General features: G+C 34.7%; 1 protein-coding gene across 1 annotated transcript in view; it reads left to right on the top strand.

The window, feature by feature from the left end:
* Positions 1-24,364, top strand: part of LOC129956628 (neuroendocrine convertase 2-like) — a 316,381-nt gene that overhangs the window by 253,618 nt on the left and 38,399 nt on the right. Inside the window, exons 2-3 of the mRNA XM_056068563.1 lie at positions 5,447-5,551; positions 23,773-23,904. Of these exons, the coding sequence (XP_055924538.1) occupies positions 5,447-5,551; positions 23,773-23,904 (237 nt within the window). The remainder of the gene's footprint in view (positions 1-5,446; positions 5,552-23,772; positions 23,905-24,364) is intronic.

Genomic DNA, 24,364 nt, shown 5'->3' on the forward strand with positions numbered 1-24,364 from the left:
TCAATTATGCGAACGTACGGAACGACAGATGGTTATAATCCGTTAGCGTATATATATATCTCGAAATTTCAAGATAGATGCTAAGACTATGTATAAAATTTTATTAATCCGCTTCTTTACGTTTTGATGTTCATTTGCTCCAAGACATTTCCACCGTGATCCACCCTCCCATAGGACAAGTCCGAGCTTGTGCTTTGCAATTGGATGAGTGTGCGGACTTGCTCCAAGACAGACTTCTGGAGAATAAATTTATTCCAAATTTGATAGAAATCTACGACTATATGTATAAATATATATGGGCCGTATACCAGATTTAACCTTCTATCTAAAATCGCTTTTGTGTCCTCGTCTTTAAACAGATTCAGACAGACAGACGCAGTTTCAAAAGCGTGCTTTCGGATTCCAGAAATTTTAAACGTGGATCGTCATCAAAATTTCTAGTTCGAATGTTTTAACGATTGCAATACTTTCTGTGAGAGAGAGTAAAAGTTTTGCTTTTTGCTGTACAGATAAAAATGTGCTTTTCAAAATCATTCTATTACATTTATTTTGAATATTTTTTGGGAGAAAACACAATTTAACTCTGATCAAACGCATTTGAAAGTGAGAATGCTGCTTTGTACGGTTTGCGCCAGAAGGTAAAAAGCTAATGTAGCAAGTGAATGGAACAGAACACAATTCCTTTCTTTCTTGCAACAATGGCACGAGACCACTTCCGAGTGAATGAATAGCTGAACCGATTTCTCTCCAAGCATCCAGCCTCCCCCTTACAAAGGAAAAGTTGTGAAAACCATTAATGTTTTTTTTTTATTTTATTTTAATCGCTTTGTGTCAGCAGACGATGGGAATCATTTCACCACCACCCCTCTTTTGCTTGGTGTTATTTTGTTGTTGTCGCAGATAAAAGATAAAGATTTCGGGCGAATTTGAAGTTTCTAGAGAAAACGTTTTGTAATATTTGAAATAAAAGAACCATTCTTTGAAAGCAGAAACGACAACTTCTGAAATTTAGATCTTCCGAACAACTTCATTGATCTAATATTTGCGTTTTTGAATGACAGCATTGAAACTCTTTAAAAAGACATGAAGGAGATCAATCCAAACAGATTTCTTTTTAATTTAATGCCGACTAAAGGAGTTTGACAGACATCTGAAGCTTTGTTGTGAATACCATTTACGAAAATTCATCTGTCTAGCTCTTTGTGTTTTTGAATTACCGTCTATATAGATAGACAGACACACGTGAATTTGTTTTTCGGGCTCTAGGAAATTTATAACGAGAGAGTGAATGAAAGTCTCGAGATAGTATATTATTTTTGATAATTATTGTTTGTATTTTTTATATATTTTTGTATTTATATTAAAGTAACTGCTGCCCTTCTAAAGCATTCAGGTGAATGATCGTCATCACGGCAACAAGAAGTTAGAAACTGACAATACATTTTCAATGGCCACGGAAGATATACACCCACGAGGAAATTGTACGTCTCGCCTTTGAATTATAGGTGACTCGGCCCTCCAATATTGCTAGCAAGGTATATATTATTCTGAACAGGAATCACTGTATTAGCCATCCATTTCCCCTGGAAGGGGGCATCTCAGATAAGGGAATTGGAAGCTTTCGGAATTGTGGTTAGTTCTCGCCGCCCTGGTGGATACAGAAATGGTGCAGGGTCGATTACTCCCTGCTGATGTAGAGACGTGCCACTTACTGGAAGAGTTCCACCGTGGTCAATGATAATAATTAGGATTCCTCCTCAGTTCTGGCCGATGCTGTCACGATGTCCGGTCATTCAGATTTTTCCGTGTGCCTTCGGACGGTTCAGAGAAGTTGTTTGTGATTAGCCAGGAATCCATATTTTTATCTTTGTTCTCTGGGTGCTTCTTGATATTTATCAAGGAGCGGTTTTTCACGGTCTTCAGAAGGAAGTCAAAATTTTCTTTCTGAGTTCAGGTTATGTCGAAGTTGAAACTTATAACAATTTTTTTTCTTCAGGATTAATCTGTTTCGCATGTCGACATGAAATTGCATTGGTTGGCGACCCCCCCCCCCCCTTTCAACTTTATCTCATATTCACAACTCGGGACGCGTTTGTATTTATCTTCATCTTCGCGTTCCATTTTGTCGATTAAATGAAAAATTTACATCTGCCAAGTCGGGACAGATTTCCGTTCGCTTGTCTCATCGGATTTTTCACCGATCACCTCACTTAGGAATCAACCCTTCGTCTGTCCTTATCTGATGCACACTCTAACAGGCCTGCACAAGATAAAATTTTATATCAAATTCGAATTATTTGTCTCATGTTGGGGTTGAAATGTTCACAGATTCGCGACCAGTGGACAGGTTTCTATCAGATTCATCTTCGTCAAAAATTTTATCAAAAATTTCCATTTTTAATACAGTCATTATCTATAATTTTTTTTTGTCCTCTTTACACACTTTTATGTAATCTGTCTTGTTTCATGTTCATATAAGTAGAATTTTGGTATATATTTTTCCCATTCATTCTAAATGTGATACAATTTCCAAATGTTGTATACTTGCGACGGCAATATACAATTTTAATATTTATACAGTGATTAGTTTTACTTAAACGAATTTTATTTCAATAAATTTTTTGTTGTAAGTGGTGCCATCTTTTAGAGATGCAGCGAACAATACTGATTGCATGATTCCATAATCTTAATAACAATTATTTATAATTCAATGACTAACTTCAATGACTATATTCAACTTTTTATTGAAAAACTAATATTTGCTACATGCGAATTTCTGTTAAAATGGCAGTTTCTTGTGTGGAATAGCGATTTCTTCGCGTATCTTTCGAATGGAATTTCATTTCGGAAACCTTTTCAAGGCGCATACCGAGTGAGAAATCGCTCATGAAACATTCAGTGTGCGTCAGCTGCCTCCGCCATTGAAAATTCTTGACTCTCTTGTTCGAGAAATTTTGGAAGATGCTTCCTATTGGTGTGCGCCAATCATCACGCTCACGCCACATAGTTACAGAAGAGAGGGCAATTTTCTCTTCAAGTTAGATTTAACTATGCAGAAGACTTTAAATGGGGCGTATTATTATTTTGCATGGCCCTTTTTTTTAGGTTACATTTTTTTTCGGTAAATTGCGAGACAGGAATGCAACTGCTGATGCCCTCGAGCCCGGCGAAGGTAAGACGCACTATTCGAGCCAAAAGTACTATTGTGATAGGATGTTTCAGATAAGAGGTCTTTGAAACACATTCTTATTATGAAAATATCCTAATTCGCATTTCTAGGGTTTCCAACAAGAAAATAAATTCACCTTAGGAAGCCAGCTGGAATATTCTCCCCTCAAATTCTGGGGTTTTTGGGCTCCATTTGCAGGAAGATTCGAACTTATCGTTCAAATTTCGTGAGGTGCTAGAGAATAGGACAGGAAACTGATTTCACATTGGACGCAAACGTCATCTACATGAACAAAATGGACAAGTGAAGTGAATGCAAGGAAACAGTACAGTGAAGTGATAACGAAAATGATCTTCATTCCAACATGATAACCCAGTAGGTGCTCAAAATGGAGATCATTTACACGAAAGCCCCGGAACGTCAACCACTGAACATTCACAAACACGCCTGGCATATCACGGATAATGCCTGCGGCGACCACTATTCGTGCAAAAAGGTCCATTTCACTGTCGACGGGGTTCTTGTACACATGGTCTTTCATAGCCCAACCACAAAAAGAAAAGCATGGGTGCTATATCAGGTGAATAGCTATCTGTCCATCTCTGTCGATCCATTGAGCTCCGAATGTTCGGTTCAGGTAACCACGAGCAACAATTATGCTATGGTCTAGAACTCCGTCAATACCATATATCTCGGCGAATATGCCACAGGCATTATTCTTGATATGCCAGAAATTTTTGAAAATGTTCGGTGGTATATGCAACGGCGCTGTGAATCCCGTGTTCGTGTAAATTATCATAATTTTGAGCACCTACTGGTAACGAATGTATTTTAGCTTGTTGTAATAAAGGTCACATTCGTTACCACTTAACTTTACTGTTCCCTTCACTTGTCTGTTTTGTCCATGCAGATGAAGTTTTAGGACACACTTTCTTGCGTGAAATCGATTTTCTGAGATATTCCCTAGCTCCCCACAAAACTTGAATTATAAGTTTTGAATCACCCTGCATAGTTTAGATAATTTCCATTCTTCTGACTACCCTTTCCTACCCTTGATCCAAAAATTTTCATATTTTTACAATTTGTTAAAATATGAATTATGGGCTAAATGTTGTCTAAATAGCTTCATTGTGTGCTTGAATAAATAGTATTGACGTATACACTTACATACGCACTGACAGACTGGTGGTTGCCTCACATTTCATTCCTCAAAGGCACATCATATTTGAACTATCGAGTTTATTAGTACAGACCGATAAAGTTCCAAAAATATTTTTTCAGACTGTTGAGGTTTATGTCGTTGACATTCTTCGATTTCCCAAGATCAATTTTTCCCTAATTGCATTCTTTTTTTTTTTTTTTGCTTGTTTACCATGTATACAAATTTTGTAATTCATTACCACACCAAAAAAGTGTCCAGTCTTGGATGATATCTATCGATGAGAAATCTAACTGTTTACTTTTGTGAGTGTGAATACGATAACGCGATGAGTTATGCACACAAAATTCGATTCTGCCGCCAATATTTCAGACCCGAAAAGAGCGGAAAACGCGTTCAATGCCACGATTGAAGCCTAATATTCGGACCACTCATCTAATTAGATGGCTCCTTCTTTTCTACCCCTTAACGACAGTAGAGAAGGGGTCATCTAATGAGATACAGTATTCCGTAGGATGTAGGTAGGTAGTCGGTGTGAATCACAGGTGAGACAATGAAGTTCCTTATTTAATGAGATAGTATGAGAACTGATTCATTTAAGAATCCATTTAATATTTAGGGAGTGAATTTTCTGCCATTTTTGTATCGTATTTCAGGTTTCATCGTTTTAATGTCAGATTGTATTTCGGACTGACATCGAATATCGATGCGCACGGGACAATTAAGGGATTAACCATTTGAGAGGGATCGCAGAGAATTTCCAAGCGAGTAGCACACCGAGTATCAAAAGATAATTTCGGATTCTGTGAATGGTTTCCAAAAATGCTCCATTTCGAATGGGTTAAATTATTATCTAGTTTTTTTTCTACTTCTCTAAAAAATCACATAATATGCTGTAGTTGAGTTTAGTCTAAGAAAAGGTGAACGTAAAATATCCAACCAAGATATCTGCCTAAATGATAGATTTCTATTTTGTGGCTCAATAGCCAGCGACCCACTGCCAATAATGTAAACAAAATGCTTTGCAACCATCGTAACGTAAAAGTACAAGTGCATAGTTGTGGTCGCCTTTTTTTAAATGCTTGCAAATTCTGATCCCTTTCGTTTCTCTTTTGCAGGTGCTGGGCTCCGATCAGTTCTTCCACTTCGTCCACAGAGCGATGCCACATTCCAGAAACAAGAGGAGTATACCGCATATGAAGAAACTCAAATCAGATCCCCTGGTGAGTGCACTCTTCTTCGTCGCTCAGTTGAGCAACCCTGCAAAGAATAGACTCGCCCTGCTGCAGTTACCCGAAAGGTCTGGCTTCGGGCTTTGCGGCCGCCAGTGGCGACATTCACGTCTTCAGTAACCGCAATTTTTACATCTTCCAGAAAAACGAACGCACGCCAATTCCTAATCCTCCCCTATTTGTGGCGCCCTCGGTGATACCTTATGGGCACTCAGCCATTATATTACAGTTAAGTATCACGCCATATTTTCTTCGAATACGAGCGGGGAAGTAAGTATCTCTGTTAGGAAGACGGCATTTTTCAGAAACATATTTAAACAGAATCTTGGCAAAAGAGTGAAAATGAGCCCATCTGCTGATGGAACATGAAGGAATCACAAATGGTTACAATTTCTCCTTATTTCATTGACTTTTCAAATAAAAAAAAATTGTTCCCAATATTTAAATATTTATTTGTGCTTGTAATATTTTTTTAAAGAATTTTAAAAAATGAACAAATTTTCGTTTTTTCATTCATTTTTTTTCATTTATCTATTTTTTTAACATATTCCTTTCTTAAAAACTTATTATATGAGAAATAAATAAATCTTTGTATTTAAAAATTCATGTTTTACATTATAGTCACAAACTTGAATGAATCAAAAACACTGGCATTCGCAAGAATATATTTAAATACCAAATCCCAGTTATAAAATGACGCACATCATTTTTCTGTATCTGTCTGCTGCTTGTTGGCAGGTAAAAAGGAGAAAACACACCAAACATTCCTTTTAATGTGTTTCAATGCCCCTTTAACTGCTCAAATTCAACCTGAAATGCTATTGTTGCTTCAGATGGGAAAATATATGAACAAACTGTGTTCTTTTCATTTATATAGCAATTTTCTCGCCATCTAAATACGGACCATAAATTTAAGACAAAATGAATTTGTTGCCAAAAGTCATGTACGAACAAATTTACTTTTCGACATCATTGTCTTGAAGACTCAGGCATTTATCTTGTCAGTGAATCAGGTTTCCATTCTCCTCTCCAAGGAATGTTGTCATCAGATTCTTAAGTATTCCCCCTCCAAAGGAGCATAAAGGCACATCCATACGACTGGCGGGTCTGTTCTTCGAGGAGGAGATTGAAAATCTGATCCGCCTGAGCCACGGCAAATGCCGCACTCTTTACAACGACTCTTACTGGACTCGAAAAGTGCCATGATTAAAACATTGATTAAAAGCAACTATTTACTATTAAGTCGAAAAGTAACCTGTGCCATGACAAATGCCTGCCTCTTTACGGCGATTAAGTCAAAATGTGACCATTGCCATGATTAAAACATTGATTTAATCATGTTATGATTAAAAAATTGATTAATTGCCATGATTAAAACATTTATTTAAAGTAAGCATTTTCCATTAAGTCGAAAAGTAATTTGAGCCGTGACAAATGTCTGACTCGTTACGACGATTAAATCGAAAAGTAACCATGCTTCTATATAAATTTTGGCACTAAATTTATTTTGCCTTTTTTTTTTTTTTTTTTTTTTTTTTTTGCCAATCGGAGCTTGAAAAAAATGACCGTGGTAATACGTTTTCTATTTGGAATTGTGTTTTTTCATTTCTCTGTAATTGTGCTCTAAACACTTATATTTAAATTATGATCGTTCCTAGTAGTTAGTGATAATTTTAAAAAACTGAAGATACATTAAACTATCATAAATACGAAAGAACAAAAGGGATATGGAAGAACAATCTCAATCTGTATTGACCTTATTGTTCGAAATAATAAATTGTGAAACGCAAACACATTGATTCAAATATTTCGCCCTTTCAGTTAACGCAATTATTTCATGAATTCAGAAAAAAAAGTTTAAACTTGGAATCATTGATCAATCCATTCGATATACGTTGATCTTAATATCAAATTATAGATTTTGAAATCAGTCAGCGATTTCTAGCATTTTGTGCCTCTACAAAAACAAAAACAAGAGTTTGTAAAGGAATTTACTTCATTTCACCTACTTTAATCTCGCAATTGCAAAAGCAAACAGAGAGACAATTGCAAAATAAGTGATATCTCTTCGACTTTCTGGTGACACGATGAGGCGCTTTTGTGAACATTTCATAGTACATTGAAAAAAAACTGAATATGGATTTCGGGTGTCTTTTCCTTTGATTGGCTCTGAAAGGTGAGGCAGTTCTACAATTCTAACAATAAATATATACTTCCCCTATAATAGCAATAAAATATACAGGGTGTTTATAATGAAACTTCCCCTGTCAACAACATCCTACAACGCAAACGAGTGAACGGATTGCAACGAAATTTGGTATATAGAGTATACACGAGATGCGCTCACGAAATTTCGGGTGAAAAAAATTAGTTCCAAAATGTACACCAGAGGGCGCATTTCCCAAAATAAAACATTACATTTAACACAATAAATAACCAAAACGGAATACAGAAACAATATTAACAACGCAGAACCAGAATTATGAGTAATGAAATGACGAATCGGTAAAAGCGGGAAACTCCACGACGCTTCATGTGCGAAGCATCACAACCGATTTGCTGCAGAACACACTGCACATCGACTTGAAATTCTGCAGGAGAATAAGGATGGTCACGCGGAGCACCTTTCCCTACATCGTCCTGGACACGATTGACAACTGCTCGTCTTGCGCCATTCCATCCTAATCTGTTCTTGTTTCTGCAAACTGGACTGTTTTTCTCTCTCGAACCGTGTACTGTTAGATTTCCTTAATTTAATAAATATGGTTCGATGACAAGGTGATCAGAAATTAGCCAACGAATGCTAAAATTGTATCTCAGTTCCATTGTTGTCGTTCACTGTGTTAAATTTAATGTTTTTCCGGAAAATGGGCCCTTTGGTGAACATTTCGAAATCTTTTTTTTTTCCCTAAATACCTTAAGTGCGTCTCGTGTATAGTCTATATACCAAATTTCGTTGCAATCCGTTCACTCGTTTGCGTTGTAGGATGTTGTTGACAGGGGAAGTTTAATCATAACCACCCTGCATGCGCTCCATTCAGCCTCTTCTCTTTCCGAGTGACCGTCTCTTCGGAGTGATCCTGTTCAAAGTCAGGCACAATTTCGTCAGTTTGGTTTTCAGAAGAGCTGAAGTGTGGAGAGCACTCTCTCGGCTGTTTTGAGAATCTCTCCTCTCGTCTATTCATTGAAGCTCTGCGCCGAATTTGGACGTCTTAGCACTTCCAATATTTTGTCTACAAAATTTTTGCTTTTAAAGCAAAAAGTTGCACATGATCATTTTCTTATATTAATTTTTTTTATTATTATTATATTGCGAGATTTTCTATATCAGTTCAATTTTTTTACTGGGAGCTCTGTTACCACCAAACCCAGAATTCAAAATACATATCGAGATGCATTCGGATTGAATCAATTTTCAGGACTGTAAACAATTTATAATCTTATTTTCCTCACTCTAAATACTCTGAACAAAACGAAAATAGTTTCAGAAAAAAATACAATAAAAAAAAGTAGCGCCGCATTCCGATCATTTAATTATGAATATTCTTCGCTTTGTCTTGAGATGTTTTGGTGAACAATGTCCATTTTTCTTATAGTTCTTTTGTTCAAATGAACTGCTTGGCATTTTTAAAACCTATCAAACTTATTTCATTCTTTGCACACTACACCAAGGTTCTCCTCTAATATGAAAGGAGATGTTTTTGGAGTTTTGTTTTGATTTAAAGAAGATTTCGAAGTATTCGTTATTTGTAAAAAGGAAAGGTGTGAAACTTACTTGAACAACTTTTTTTTTTCTTTCGCCATTATTTGGGTTTTTAAGAAAGAATCGTGTGCAGTATTTTTTCTCTTAAAAGGACAATCAATGTCAGTTTTATTTTTGAAAACTCTTTCACTTCAGTCATAAAAAATGACAAATGGAGGCTTTCTTCCATTTTCATTCCTTTTTTTCACTTCTCTTTAAAACGTAATAGATTATAGCGTATGAAAAGTAGTCTCATACATAAACTTCCTGATTGCATAGAATGTTAAGTTTGCAGAGGGGAAAATGGTAGCTCATTCTTTCGTCATTCTGATATTATTTTCTCTTAAAATTCTATGTATTATACTATATGATAACTGTTTAGGATGTCATTGTTTTATTGGAACTAGTGGATTTATTGTGTGTGTGTGTGTGTGTGTGTGTGTGTGTGTGTGTGTGTGTGTGTGTGTGTGTGTGTGTGTGTGTGTGTGTGTGTGTGTGTGTGTGTGTGTGTGTGTGTGTGTGTGTGTGTGTGTGTGTGTGTGTGTGTGTGTGTGTGTGTGTGTTTATAGTAAAATCGGAAGAAGTAATTTTGCTCTTAAAAGAACAATAAATGACATTTTTCTTATAAAAATTCTCCCACTTTAATTACAGGACGATGAAAGTTTGTCTATTCCTTCCCACTTTATTTAGACTTCAATTTTTTTTAAAATATAATATGGTATTTAAAGTTGTCTTAAGAATAAATTTGCCATTTTTTAAATGAAATTCTGTTAAAAACAAAAATGGCAGTAAAGCAACCTTTTTTCCTTTTCAACAAAAATAAAAATTCTAAAAAAAAATTTTAAAGAAATTAAAGTGAGATGGTAGAAGTGGTCTCTCCGAAACTTTCTTGAAAACTCTAAAATAAAAGATTTAATCAAAGATTCATCCCTATGAGCACATGTGACACTTCATTTCATACACCTCATCAGTTGCATTCTTTCCCATTCTCTTCAATCCTCATAATTCTAATAAATTCCCCTTTTATTTCGTAATCTCTAATTTGCCGTGAATGGATTCAACTGAATTCGTGTCTTTTAATCATAGAAAATAAGAAGCTCAATTTTAAAAATGAATGAATTATTTAACAGCCTAAAAAGTCAATAACCTGGAAAAACAGGTTGTTAATCAAAGCTAATGATGGATCCTTATGATTGATTTCCAGTTTATCCGTCTAATTATACGCGATTTTTTTTTTTCATCTTCATATAGACACAGACTGATGAACTGACAGACCTCCCATCGATGGATTCAGCGCAAAATTCTATAGTAATCTTAATTTGGTGAAAAGGCTGCGTACCAAATTTCGTCTCCGCAGCTTGTTACATTTCTTTTTCGTTGACAGATATCATACCAAATTGAAATTTTCCTACTCTTAGGGGTCTGGAACATAGCTTTTTGACAATTACAACCCTTTTTCTTTGTATACTTAAAAACTGTTATAGTAAGACAAAGCTTTTCTTAACTCCATTCGTCTGCTGCCGCTACATTTTGTGCGCAGCAACACTCACCTAAAATTATTAGCAGGCTTTTAAAGTTGAAAGTTAAACTTCTGTTTTGTTCAAAGTAGAGAAATTTGTTTTAATACAACAAATAAAATAGAAAAAGTAACGTCAGAGTAAGATTTGATGCAACAGTAAATAAGTTTAAATTCCATTACAGCTATTAAAATCATTGCTACAGATTAAGTTTAAAATTAATTTTGAATGTTTGGAAGAAATTACGGTACAACTGAGAGCCCAAAATTTTTTTTAATTTTAAAGTGGTGAAAAAACAATTTTTTGCTGTCGTATGTCGGAAATCATTCAGTAAAAATTTTGATCAAATATTAATTTTCTAATTCTTTTTAGTGAGCAACACCACAAGCGGGAGCTCTGCATCCGAACGTCAGTTTCCACCTTAATATGTCACAAATAATAAGCAGTGTCCAGCCTATTAATATAATAATCTGCAATTGTATTAACAGGCGGTCTATTAATATAACTGCTGTCTTCAGTAGATTTTATAATCAATGCGCATGCCACTGAATTACAATACTTTTTTATTGCACTAACGAACGGTCTCCTCGGAACATTCTCGCATTTTCTCTAATGACGGTGTTATTTCAGAGAACGACTTCCATAGCAACAGCGTACAATAAAGAAATATTAACCTTTGGCGCGAATGTAGTATTTTTGCTGAATCTTTTATGTGAGTCTTGACTAGTATTTAATCCCTGACATGCAGTTAATAGTATTAGAAAATTCGAATTTGTGTTATAGGAGCGTACTTTTTCCATCCGATTGAAACCGAAACTCGACACAGAACTACATGTGTAGCCATAAAATCACGTCACACATTCAATATATTCAATTCGATAATCGATAAGACAATGCCTTTTTCAGTTATCGCTTTTACTTCCGAAAGTACAGATGGTTCACTTCTGGTTACATTTGCCTCAACATTTGACAGGTGCCTCCATTATAGTTACATTCATTTCTTAGATCGAGCTTCATCCATCTAGCTCTCTTTGTTTTGTAGGTATCACGTTAAATTTTATTCGAACAGCAAGCAAACTTCCGCTGAATAGATTTTGCTCAAAATTTGACAAAATCTTCAAGCTTGTTGTGATGGTCACACACCAAATTTCTTCCGAGTTACTCAAAGCATTTTTGAGCTACCTTCGTCACAGATAGACAGAAGTTTTCCAATAATGTGTTTTTCAAACTCAGAGAAGTCTAAAACGAAGAGATTCTTACAAATCTCGAGTTAGAATTTTTTTTTTTTTTTTTTGATACGTGCCATTATTTTTTAATAACTTATATACGAGAAAGTAAAATGTATTGCTTTCATAAATATTAAAGCATGCCACTGGTTTGTGGAGCCTTCTCTTTCTAAAAAAAACGTGACATTTAACTGCTTCGATAAGCTCTGTGCGCCGCTCCTTCCGTTTGCTTTAGTAATCGACAGACGCGAAACTCTGCGACTCTGTGAGCTTCAAACTTTCAACATCCTGTGCTACACACAAAAAGTAAAGCAGCCATTGTTTGCTTGAAAACCCATCGATCGTCGCTTTCCGGCGACCCCTGCTCTTTTTCCGCGATTGCAGCCGCATCTGTGTGTGACGGCTGAGTTGGCCTTACTGTTGTGCCCAACGTTACTTGTTGGCGATGAAATCTTTCCAGGGAGCACTTTAATTATCCAAGCATACCTGCGGGTTGCTTTCACTGCATCTCATTAAAATGGGGGCTTTACTTCCAGAAGGAAAATCCTCGAGAGATTTGATCTTTATGTAATGACGAATCTGCACTCTTTCGATCCGAAAAACTTATTTTTTTAAAGACGCCTGTCTATGAACATAATAACGAGGGACGTTGCAAAAATAATTCTGTTTCGAATACAAATGAAATACTAGTTAAGGAAAACTTTACCTGTGAGTATTTCAGAGTTTTTATTCTGCAGGTCTCAGCTGTATGTTGATGAAACTCAGTAACGCATCCATTTTCAAAGAATGATTCCTGCCTAAAGAAAACGAATATATACTAAACATATGCTATTCTATCAGATAAATAAGAAACCAGAGCTGAAATGTTAAAGCAGCAAATGAGAGTAGGGCTACATGAGAGAGCATTTGACCTTCATGAGAAGAAGCAGTTGTGTCATCCCCAAACCTGATCTGCAGAAATCCTTATCTGTCAGCAGTTCCCCGTATTCTTTCAGGGTGAAAATCAGCTTTTTGATTTCCAATTAATTATGTCAGCTAGCGAAGCACACTGAACAAGTTTCGGTGCTTTCGGGAACAAATTGCCATGTAGCCCCAACCTAAACAATATGTCCTATATGGCGACACATTTTCAATGTTTTCATTTTTTTCAATTCTTTTATCATTTTCATAAACCGTCGAACTCTAAAAAAATAATAAGATTTATCTGTAGACCTGAATTATGTTATTCTCCATAGATTAATCATATTATACTCTCTCACATTACTGTAAAATCTTAGCGTTTCAAAAAAGGCAAGATTTTACAACAATATATGAGAGGATTGTCGCTCCCGACCTGTTATAGAACGAGCCACCTTTGCTTATAACTCTAAAACTTGGGGGAATAAAAGAATGAAATTTGGCTGATTGTCTTGTCACCAAAACTATAATTTTTTTGAGAGTTTGGGAGTATTTCACCTTTATTCCGCTTGCAAGTGGAAACGCTAACTCAGAAACGTAACCTTAAGTTGACGAGATTTCCCACATGGTTTGTCACCACAAAAAAAAAAAAAAAATATCAATCATACTTTGAGATTAATCCGTCTACGGAAGGGGAGATGTCTTTCAGCCGTCATCAACGAATTAGTTATTGTCTTTATTGGATTGAGTGAGTAAATCGCTATCTATATCTATTAAATAACTAAACTGTCAAGATGAGGAAATATTTCATAAATGATTTCTGATCCTTAAGTGAGTTGATTTTATTAAGAGAAGGCAGAATTTTATCAAATTAAAAGAACAGCGATTTATTCGGACGAACGCCCCCGCTGGTTCGTATTTAATTCAGACCATGAATTTTTCCACCTATTACTTTAATTATCCGAAGGTACCTGCGGGACTTCAAAACTGACTCATCAAAATAGGAATGATGGCCCGCGAGAAATTTTTATGATGAGGAGGAGCGCTCGAGTATTGCGGTTCCCTGGCGCGCTGCCATTAGGAGTGTCATGGCCGGCCGAGGAAATTATTCACGCCAAAAGCGATTTTCATAACGAATGAGCTCTTTATGGACAACTTAATGATTCAATAAGAATACGAATTTCGAGTCCATGCAGACCCCGGTTACCGATAAAGATCAGGGATGAAATTCTTCAGGCTGAATTATGAATGTGTTTGTTCACAATGTTAAGCCAGCGGAGGGGTCTCCTCAAAAGTTTCTTGCATACTCTTTAATAAAGGTATCAATCATCCCAGAGAACGGTTTTCTTGGCATTGGCATATAACAGTTACAAAATGTTCATTTTTGGCTTGAATTGAGTATCTTTACTGAACTTATTGTGTAATCTTTGGCTAGTTTTCTGGAGACTCATCCCTTGCATGCGAATGTCTGTTTTATACACGTTTCTCCTAACCGAATGAAACAAAAATTCGACACGGAGACACACACACTTTCATATCGTATTTGATATATTAAAGTCATTGCATTTTTTAACTATCGCGTTTTGCATGTTTCTGAAAGTAAAGATGAAGAGGCGGTCATATTTGCCTCAAAGTTTGATAGGGATTTGGAGAAGAAAATTTGATGTCCTGTAAAATGGATAAATGGGCCATCCCTATAGAATGGATAAAATTCGGTTCTTGGAACCAACATCCCCACGTTCGAGACGTCCCTAAATTCTATCAACATATTTTTGACGTTATGTCTTTCTGTCTGTGACAAAAGTAAATCAATAAAACTTTGAGTCAGACGAAGGAAATTTCATATCGGGGTTTTTGAACCAAACTTGTATATTTCATTCAAATTTTGTGCAAACTCAGCTCAGAAAAACGCCTGTCTGTCCTGCTGTTCGAATAAAAGTTATCACGCGAACTGCAAAACATAGTGCTAGATGGATAAAATTGGATACACAAATGAATCATCAACAGTGTGAACACTTTTCAAATGTTGAGCCGAATCAACGAGGGATGAACCGTATGCCAATCTGTATTGTCAAAAGTATGTAAACGCAATAACTAAAAAAACACAAGGATTCAAATACATCCATTTTGGATTTTGCGACTCTAAGTATAGGCATTGTGTCAAATTTTTGTTTCAATCGATTGGGAAAAACATATCCAAGACACAAATTAGACTTCCAATCGTTATTAACCCTATTCCAAGGATGAATCGCCAAACAACTCGCTGAAGATCATTTGATAGATTCGTTAAAAATGACACCAATGCCATGCTAGGTATTCTCTACCTTGCCAAAGATTCACGATTCAGGAAGAGATAACACTTTCATTACAGACTATGCAAGAGAGAGCACTCCTACTGGTTTTGTATTAAAATTGAAATTTTTGTTCATTTAAACTTCGATTTTGTTCATTTAGACTTCAGAATTTGATTTCCGAATATTATTAATCACGTGCAGGAATGAATCGTCATGGATCAGAGGATAAATTCAGTAAAAATGCTAAATTTACTGCTTCAATATTTCGGAACTATGCTATGCATAGCGATCTCTGGTATAACACTTTTATTATAGAATATGCGAAAAAAAATAAGGGAGACAGAAATTTATTCCTTCAAATTTTAAAAATTTATTATTTCTAATGGGAAATCGATAGCTTTGAAGCTTTAACAGCATTTCAAAAAGCAATATTTTGTTATAAATATTGCTTTTTGCATTATGCATACTATTGGCAATATTTAGAATCTGGTATTCTATAGCAGGTACCTAGGCATTTTTAGGCAAAATATGAAATGATTAATATTTCACGTCATTCTCTGCAATGCCAAATGTTAAACAAAACAAATTGCTAATGACAGCGCCGATGCGTTGTATAACTTGCATTTCAGTATTTTGAATAAAAGATTTTTAATGGGGCTTTTTATTAACAATTCTAATAGAATGTAAGTTTTTTTAAATAAAGGCCGATCGTTATCTTTGCCTAATTAGTACTTATCATTGTATGAAATTCCTAAGCATTACCTAGACTAGTACGCATTCAAATTGTTTTTATTTTTCGTAATTTTTCTTTAAAATTCCTTCCTATTGAATCTCAGCTCTGAAATATATGCATAGTTTCCGTATTTATTTTATTTTAAAATGTAGAGAGTATTAGAATTCCGGCCTAGAATGTTTGAATGTGCATCATCCTTACAATTTCATCCTCAATAAAAATCAAAGGTAATCCCTAAACAGTTGCTTTTTCTTGAAAACAAAAAGACGTCATCGGAATTACATTTATGCCTTGATAATACTCTAAATTTCTTCATTAAATTTCTCAGCAATGCATCGATTGTTCATCTTTCTCAAGTTTTCACTTTAAAAGCAAAACAAAGTCATTCGATTCTCTTCCTGTTTGTAAGCTTGGAATTTTATAATCGTCTTTTCGCTCATTTCCTGAAGTGCTCCGATTATTGATATTTTGTATAATTGTGTGTCATCGATGGAAATACGTTATTCTTATATTTTCAAAATTCCTTTGTTAGATGAATAAATTATAATTTTATTCCACGCTATGCTCAGTGGTTCATTCACCTGGTCGTAAATTTCACAAAGACTTATATTTCAAGATGATGCAATACTTATAATAATGAATTGAAAATGAATAAGATTGAAGCAGAAAATACAATTTCTACCTTTTTTAGTGGGCAAGTAACGATGTGATTATGAAAACTGTTTTTTTTAAATTCATCGATTCATTCATGAATACATATTTTGATATCTATACATATAAAATGCTAACATACGCGACACAAAAATTGTTCTTATTATTTACTGCCGAATGGCAACAGTAAAACAATAAATAACAAACCATTGTACGAATTTCAGACTACTTCACTCCACTTTTTTACAGCTGCAATGAATTCAACGCTACGCTTAAATGTTGATGCAAGTAAAAATGAATGAAAAACTAGAAATATTCTGGAGAGTATTCGCCGCATCATCAAAAAGTTACAGGACATAAGAGGAATTAAGAAAAAGATTTCATGCAGAAAATTTAATCGAGAGCAAAAATAAGCTTAATTACCTCTAGATAAGTGATCACTATGACTTGCCAATGAAAATGATGGTTCACTCATGTTTTTCATTACAATTATCTTACAAAAATTGTCTTTGTATTATCTTAAAATTCAAAAAAAAATTTTTAAAGATATTCATTTTATATCTTTATAATGCTGGCCCTTCTTTCTAATTATCTATTTTTATTCAGTTGGATGAATCATTCATTTGATGCAGTGTTTTAAAATCTGAAGACGTCCTTCTAACACATCCACCAAAACACTCGATCGCGTGCTTTTGCCAATCATTGACTCCGTAGCAAGATTTTCACTTCCTCTTTCACTTCGGACACTGCAGGAAACTCATTCAACTGAATTGAAGTTTTTCAGTCGTATCAAATAACAAGGGGAATATTTTAATGCATTCAAGGCGAATCATTTAACAGTCTAAAAATAATCTTGGAGAATACAATGGTCTCCAAAACGGACCAGCATTTTTTTTAACTGAAAATATTACTTCCGTGTAGCATTCTTCAGATAGGATTAAGCCTATTACTCCCGTTGTTAACTTCCAAACCCATCCTGGGGCGATTTGACCTGGTGGCAAGGTCCCAGTTTCGGAACCGGGAGTTTCAAATTCGAGACCCGATTCCGTCGAAGAACCATCTTATAAGAGGGTCTGGGGCTCATTAAATCCATCGGGACCAAACATCCTCCCGCTGGGGTCGCGTGGAAGTTTGGAGAGGGATGTGCCAGCTCAGGTGTTGTCCTCGTCACCTGACCACGGTTCAAACTTACGAGATATGTCCCAAAGTAGCCCTAGTATTACTTTAAAACGAAACGTTAATATAATTAAACTAAACTAAAACCAAACGCATCCTTTCAAAATAAATATCTCTAATGAATAAGCCATTTTCAATAAGCTCAGTAGCAGAAGCTACTTCTTCTAGAGATATCATTTTACATCGTCCATTCGCTTCTCTTCGTAAAAGTCATTCCTTCTTCCGCCGCGTGATATTCCTCATGCGGGAAGAGAATGTGACTCCAAACTTCCTAACCCGTCCTTCCAAAGTAAATCTCTCTAATAAATAACGTTCGCCTTCCTTCCTGCTATTAAAAGTAGTCCGGATAAGAGCTCTAAGCTCCGTTCCCCTCGCAAATGAGCTTAAAGAGCTTTGTCCTTTGCATAAAAGGACTTAGAATTCGAAATGAGCTCTCTGTAAACATTTGAGCTTGATTTGCATTCTTCGCAAAAAGCACTGAGTGCGAGCTCTGAAACTTTTCCGGCCCTTCACGCATTTTAAACGGACTTATTTGTGCGCTGGATTACGGTTTCGCCGGAATAGCCGAACAGGTTGACAATCGCCAGAGAGTAGAATTTCAAACGTTAAAAATAATATTTCTCCTCACGTTACAGGAGTGAAGTTCACGAAGATTTTGAAAAATTATTTCATTACGAATTGTAACTTCTCGTACATGACGATTTGAAAAATTTTAATTTCAAACTGAAATTCTTAAAAATTCAAAATTAAAGTTTTTAATAAAAAATTATTTTAAGTGTACTAACTATTTTATGAATGCGTAGGGTTCTTTTATTCTATTATTCTGTACTTTTAGTCTCAGGATGACAAAAGAATAATTATGAAAACCTGTAAAATATTGAAATCAAATTTTTTTTGAAATTTTCCACTAGAGGACGCAACTCGCATAGAATAAACATCTAATTTATTTAACTGGTGATTGTTAAATTCAGAAAATATTAAATAAGTTTATAATCTTAAATAAATGAAAGAAAGAAACTTAATGTAATATTTTTTTTATTATATTTTTCTTATTGTTTGAGAAAGTGGACTAATAAAAACAAGTTAAAGTAAATTATGTGAATTGAAAATAGTTTTTTTTTAAATAATTACATAAAAATAGTCTATAATTATTGTGGAATCCCGACATCCATTTTCACTCCTTCCTCATGAATTGGCTATAGAATCAAATTTAATAAAATGAAGCAAATAATATATAATTATATCCTGAAAGTATTAAAATGGAGGGCAGGCATCTAAAACACACCCAATATCAAAGGTCTAACACATAAAAAAAATCAATTGGAAAATTTTATTTTTACGAGCGTGAAGTAATTAAAAAGAGAAGAGTGTAAAAAAAAATAATGCTTCTTCTAAGATTAAAGTATTAGAAACCATTCGTATGCATAAATATTTGAAAGTTGGGAAACAGACTTTTTAATTTATTCCTAAAATAAAATGAGCATCATAAAATTGTAAATGGTCTGAATGTGCATTAATGATGAAAATTTGATAAAGAGATAAAAAAATATATATAAATCAAATTTTCGTTTAACACCGAGTTTTCGTAAGTGAACAGCATCATATACACAGCTTTTTTTTTTTTTTTTTTTGAGAAATTTTTTTTCCGAAGAAAATAATATTCTGCTAAGCATGCAGTTCAGACAGAAATCTTTGCAACTTTAATCATAATTTTGAATAGTAAAGCATATATAGATATTGCACATAATAATTTCTTTTCTTATTGATGTCATCCAAAAATATCGAAACAGATGTCTAACACTCAAACTGAAAGCTGCAGCGATGAGCATGGCAGATATTGCTCTTCAACACTACCATGCATGTGTCTAGTGTTAGAAAGTCGTAGCTCCCAATGCTTCTTTAACAAATGCGTGTGTATTATCGTTTATGTATTTATTTTATAAATACTCTTTAAGTATTATATAAGCACTCTTTTAACTTCTATTTATAAAACGTTTTTGTCATTATCGGTACATTCGTGAAGATGTACAGCAACTGAAAATCGGATTTCTTAATGATCCGCACAGAACAGTTATACCCCAAACTTGGTTCGCAAAAATATCCAACTCTGCAGTCTGAATGCAAGTCCTGCAAGCAACTATTGAATGGTTAGTTAATATATGATTTTCATGGAAATCTTGAATCTTTCGGATACCATATATTTCCATACCATCCCTGCCATCTTTAACTATCTCATATATCTGATGGAGACTCGGAATATTCAAACCATTTCTGTCAGAATTTTTCTTTAAACTTTAGATTAGTTTTTCCATAGATATTACGTTTGACCAGATTTCATACAAAGTTCGTGTTCAACTTTCTCTGCCACAACAAATGAACATCCATATACTAAAATTTCTACAAACCTACAGAGCAGATGATTGCGCATACCAATCTACAGACTGAAAGTAAATACCCGCGAAGTGTCTTTCAATTGGAATTTTGTCTTGATTTATTATACTTCATATATCATTATAACGCGCTTTTATTTCACTTGACTTTTTTCGTGTCCTTTTAAGGAGAAAGCATTTCTTTAAATTTCATGCTCTACTATATTTTCGACGGTAATACGCTACTTTCATCTTTTCAATATTTGATTATTAATGAATCAATTATTTCAACCGGATATTAATTCCAAGAGTGGAAACATCTGATAATGAATTTGGAAAACGTCGACTTTTATGATTTCACAATAGTTATCGTAACGAATTAGAAATGGAAGACAAACAAGCGTCAGTGGCAAAACTTTCTCACTTACGCTCTGCTAAAGGCTCGTTTCGTGCTTTAGCCTCGGTTTTTTTTTTTTTTTTTCCCTCCAACCGATTGAAAACATTTCACATGAGCCACACTTGTCGTCTCACACCAGATTTAATATATTTAAGTCATTTCGTATCGCGTTTACGAGCATCTGAAAGTACAGATCGACAGACAGCCAAAAATTTTACTCATCTAGATTTCTTTTTCTTTTTTTTTTTTGTAGTTAACGTGTTGACTTATATTCGAACACCGGGCCGGACAAATTTCTTCTGATATACTTCGGTTCTTGCTCAAAATCTCTTACAAATCCACAAACCAGGCTCTAAGATTGTCAACTAAATTTCATCCGTCTAGTTAAAGCGTTTTTGAGTTATCCTTGTCGCAAACAGGAAGACAGAGTGCCGAAAATGTATTTTTTGAACTCAGAGATGTCTAAAACATGGAGACTCTACAAAATCTCGAGTTTAAATTTTTTGACGATTATAATACCTTTTCTATACTTCTTATACAAAAAATTTAATAACACAATAGAATAAACATAAACCTATTTTTGATTAGTTAATACCACTTTTTCCATTTAACACTACTTTAAAATTCTACTTTTTTAATGCTTTAATAGGAATTAATTAAAAAAACGACTTTTTTTATTGAATTTAGCAATCCGATATTAAAACAGTCAATGGAATCAAATAACCGTGTTATTGTCCTAATTTCTTTTGGTTTATGGCTGCCTTTCGTGGAACGAAGAAAAATTCTTGGCTGTCCAGTCATCTCGACGACCGAAAGAGCAGCTGGAGTGCCCAAGAAGATATTGTCACTTCCCGAAAAGAAAAGTGCAGTTTCAATGGCAGCGGCTGTCGATGAATGTTTCACTGGCGGCTTTCTCGTTTCCGAAGAGAAAGCATTGCAATCATCAAAAATTTCGACGTCAAGATTTTGAAATATCGCCATATCACCAACTTCCTCAAGCTGAAAAAACACACACACGTGTGTGTATACTAGATGCCCCAAAAATGATTGATGCATTTTGAAAGGTATCGTTTGCGACTTTACGCTTGGAAACTTAGAGAATTTTACGAGTTCGCAAATTGTACAGACTAAGTCTATGGCAAAGGATACCGACGTGCTCTGATTGGTTTAAGCCTTGGCATCTTTTTGGCAATGTTTTGCACTCATAATAGTGTAGTTTTCGCTTATTTGGCTCAAACCTTGTACCTTTCATTAGTTTTATGGAAGATACGTGTGAATATCAACACGATCTAATTTTTATTAATATAATTGTTTTCTCTAAATATTACTAGTAATACTACTTATATTAATAATAATAATAATAATAATAATAAATATTACTAATAATGCTAGTAATACAAGTAACTAATGTTGTTTATGCACAGAAGTATAAAAACTAAATGAAAGTAATTACTCAACTAATTACTTTCAGCTAATTACGTGCAGCAATTAAATAATTCTTATTTTTCTATGATTTTCGTGCTTTTATTAGTTATTTATGCAGTTATTGGAACTTATTGCTGAACGTTTGTTACTTTCCCATCAACTACATATGGGAAGATGATTAGTTAATGCCCAAAAACGTATAAATATGTAAGTTTTAACGGAATATGTGATTTTGTAACTAATTTTTTTAGTTATATCAAAATAATATTAAGAAGGAACACACACAAAAAATATTTTTAATAAATTGCAATTTTTATATTTCCTGAATTTAGGTTTCAAGATTTGATCTTTTCTGCTGTATATGTGTTCCAGATTAATATTACATGTAAACCGTAAAAAATAGGGGGGGGGGAGATAAATTCACAATTTTATTTATTTTTATAAAAATATATTTCGGTATGGCATCTTTTTGGCAAAACATTGCCAAGAAGATGCCAAGGCTTAAACCAATCAGAGCACGTCGGTATCCTTCGCCATAGACTTAGTCTGTACAATTTGCGAACTCGCGAGAATTTCATCTTATCAAATTGCAAATTTAATTAGCGTTGCCACCGGGATGTAACACTGCACTGCATGTGAGACAATTAACTGGCATGTTTGGATGAATCACTGGAAATTTTCGCCTCAAACTGCTTTTTTTTTCTAATTATTGATTTTTTATGGTTGATCCAAATTTTTGATATACCTCTTGGTTTAACGGATATTAGTATTAGTTTTAATCAATACTTCAAGTAAGGAATCTGTTTTTTAAAAGCTGCAATTCTTCTAAAATTCTAAGCATCCAGGACCAGCTTTTAACCACTTGCGGTGTCAAGAAAGTCACATGTCCATGTGCCAAACCAGTCTACTGTAACTCGCTGAGAGGCAGACAAAAAAAATCGGTAAACGATTTATATCTTCTGAATGAATAAAGTTTCGACTTAAGACTGTGCTCCTGTGAACGGTGTCAGGGCAAACTGGTGTCTTATTAGACAGGTAACGAAGATTATTTTTACTTCTGCGATAATTGCCTGCTCACTTGAGTAGCACGTCGTTGGTGTTTCTGAGACAAAAGCATCTCGACTTGTGTGGCACATTTCTTCACTGCCAGTTGGATTAATTTCTCCCAAATGAGCTTCACTCTTAAGGGACTAGAATGCTATTTACGCTCATTCCAATCCTGTGACTTAATTAACAGGGACAGATAAGACACATATCCGGAACCCGTTACCAGAGGTGTGAAATTCAGCTTAAGAAGTTAAAAGATTTTTATTCTACTGTATGAAATACGCCGAGGGAAGTAATATAGACAGAAATTCGACTTTAAAAGGTTAATTAATAAACCAGAATCCTAATTACCATTTTTGAACTTATACTTTCGTCATTAGAGTTGTGGATGACTCTAATTATTGCGACATGCTAGAAAAACAATTTTATTTACTTTTAAACTTAGGAAATTCGATAATTGATTTTGTCTACAAGCTTCACCGAGGCGAGTGCGTGAACGTTTTGAAGAAAAAGGAGAACTTTTTAGAATCATCACGCGTGTCGATACCCGGATGATGGGCAGCGCGCCATAGCCTCGACGGAGCCTGTAATGTACATTCATATTGATATATGATTTATTATAGGCATTCACTACAATTCCGTTTTGGAATTAGACCGGAACTGATCTGCATCCTGTCACCTTGAATTGTCTGTATATTCTTTCCGGACCTCTTCATTTATCGACTTGTTTCCTTGCAGGTGTCTCGGGCGACGCAGCAGATTGGATTCAAGAGGGTGAAGCGGGGCTACAAGCAGTTGCGGCTGCGCGAGGAGCTCGCCAAAGAGATGTCCCAACCCACAGACCCTTACTTCCCCTACCAATGGTACCTTGTAAGTAAAGATCCGTGATTTTATTATTATTATTTTGAAAGATCTGCTTCTCATCACAGTTGTTTCAACATATCCTTCAAATCACTGTTATTTCAATCGAGTAACTGTTATTTCGATCATTTTTTATTCAATCACATTTTATTTCAGGAAAGGATTATTAAAATTTTCTCAAAACTTTCCATTCCCTTTTATTATATTTTCTCCAAATAATTTATTTTAGCTTTATCGTGCTGTCAGCAAATGGTACTGAAATAAGAAATGGTTTTTAAATATTTGAACAAGCTTTTTTAACTACACAACAGGTATTGAATCAAGGAAGTTAATCACTGTTAAGATTTCACAGTCTTTCCCATGAATTGTGATAAGTGGTAGAGATGTCTACCACAGGGGAAAAATTTATAACACAATTTCTATTGAGTTCGATTTTTTAATCGTTTCAGACATCCCAATTTCAAAACTA

Source organism: Argiope bruennichi, chromosome 2 (genome assembly GCF_947563725.1).
Source record: "Argiope bruennichi chromosome 2, qqArgBrue1.1, whole genome shotgun sequence".
In the NCBI taxonomy this organism is placed as follows: domain Eukaryota; kingdom Metazoa; phylum Arthropoda; class Arachnida; order Araneae; family Araneidae; genus Argiope; species Argiope bruennichi.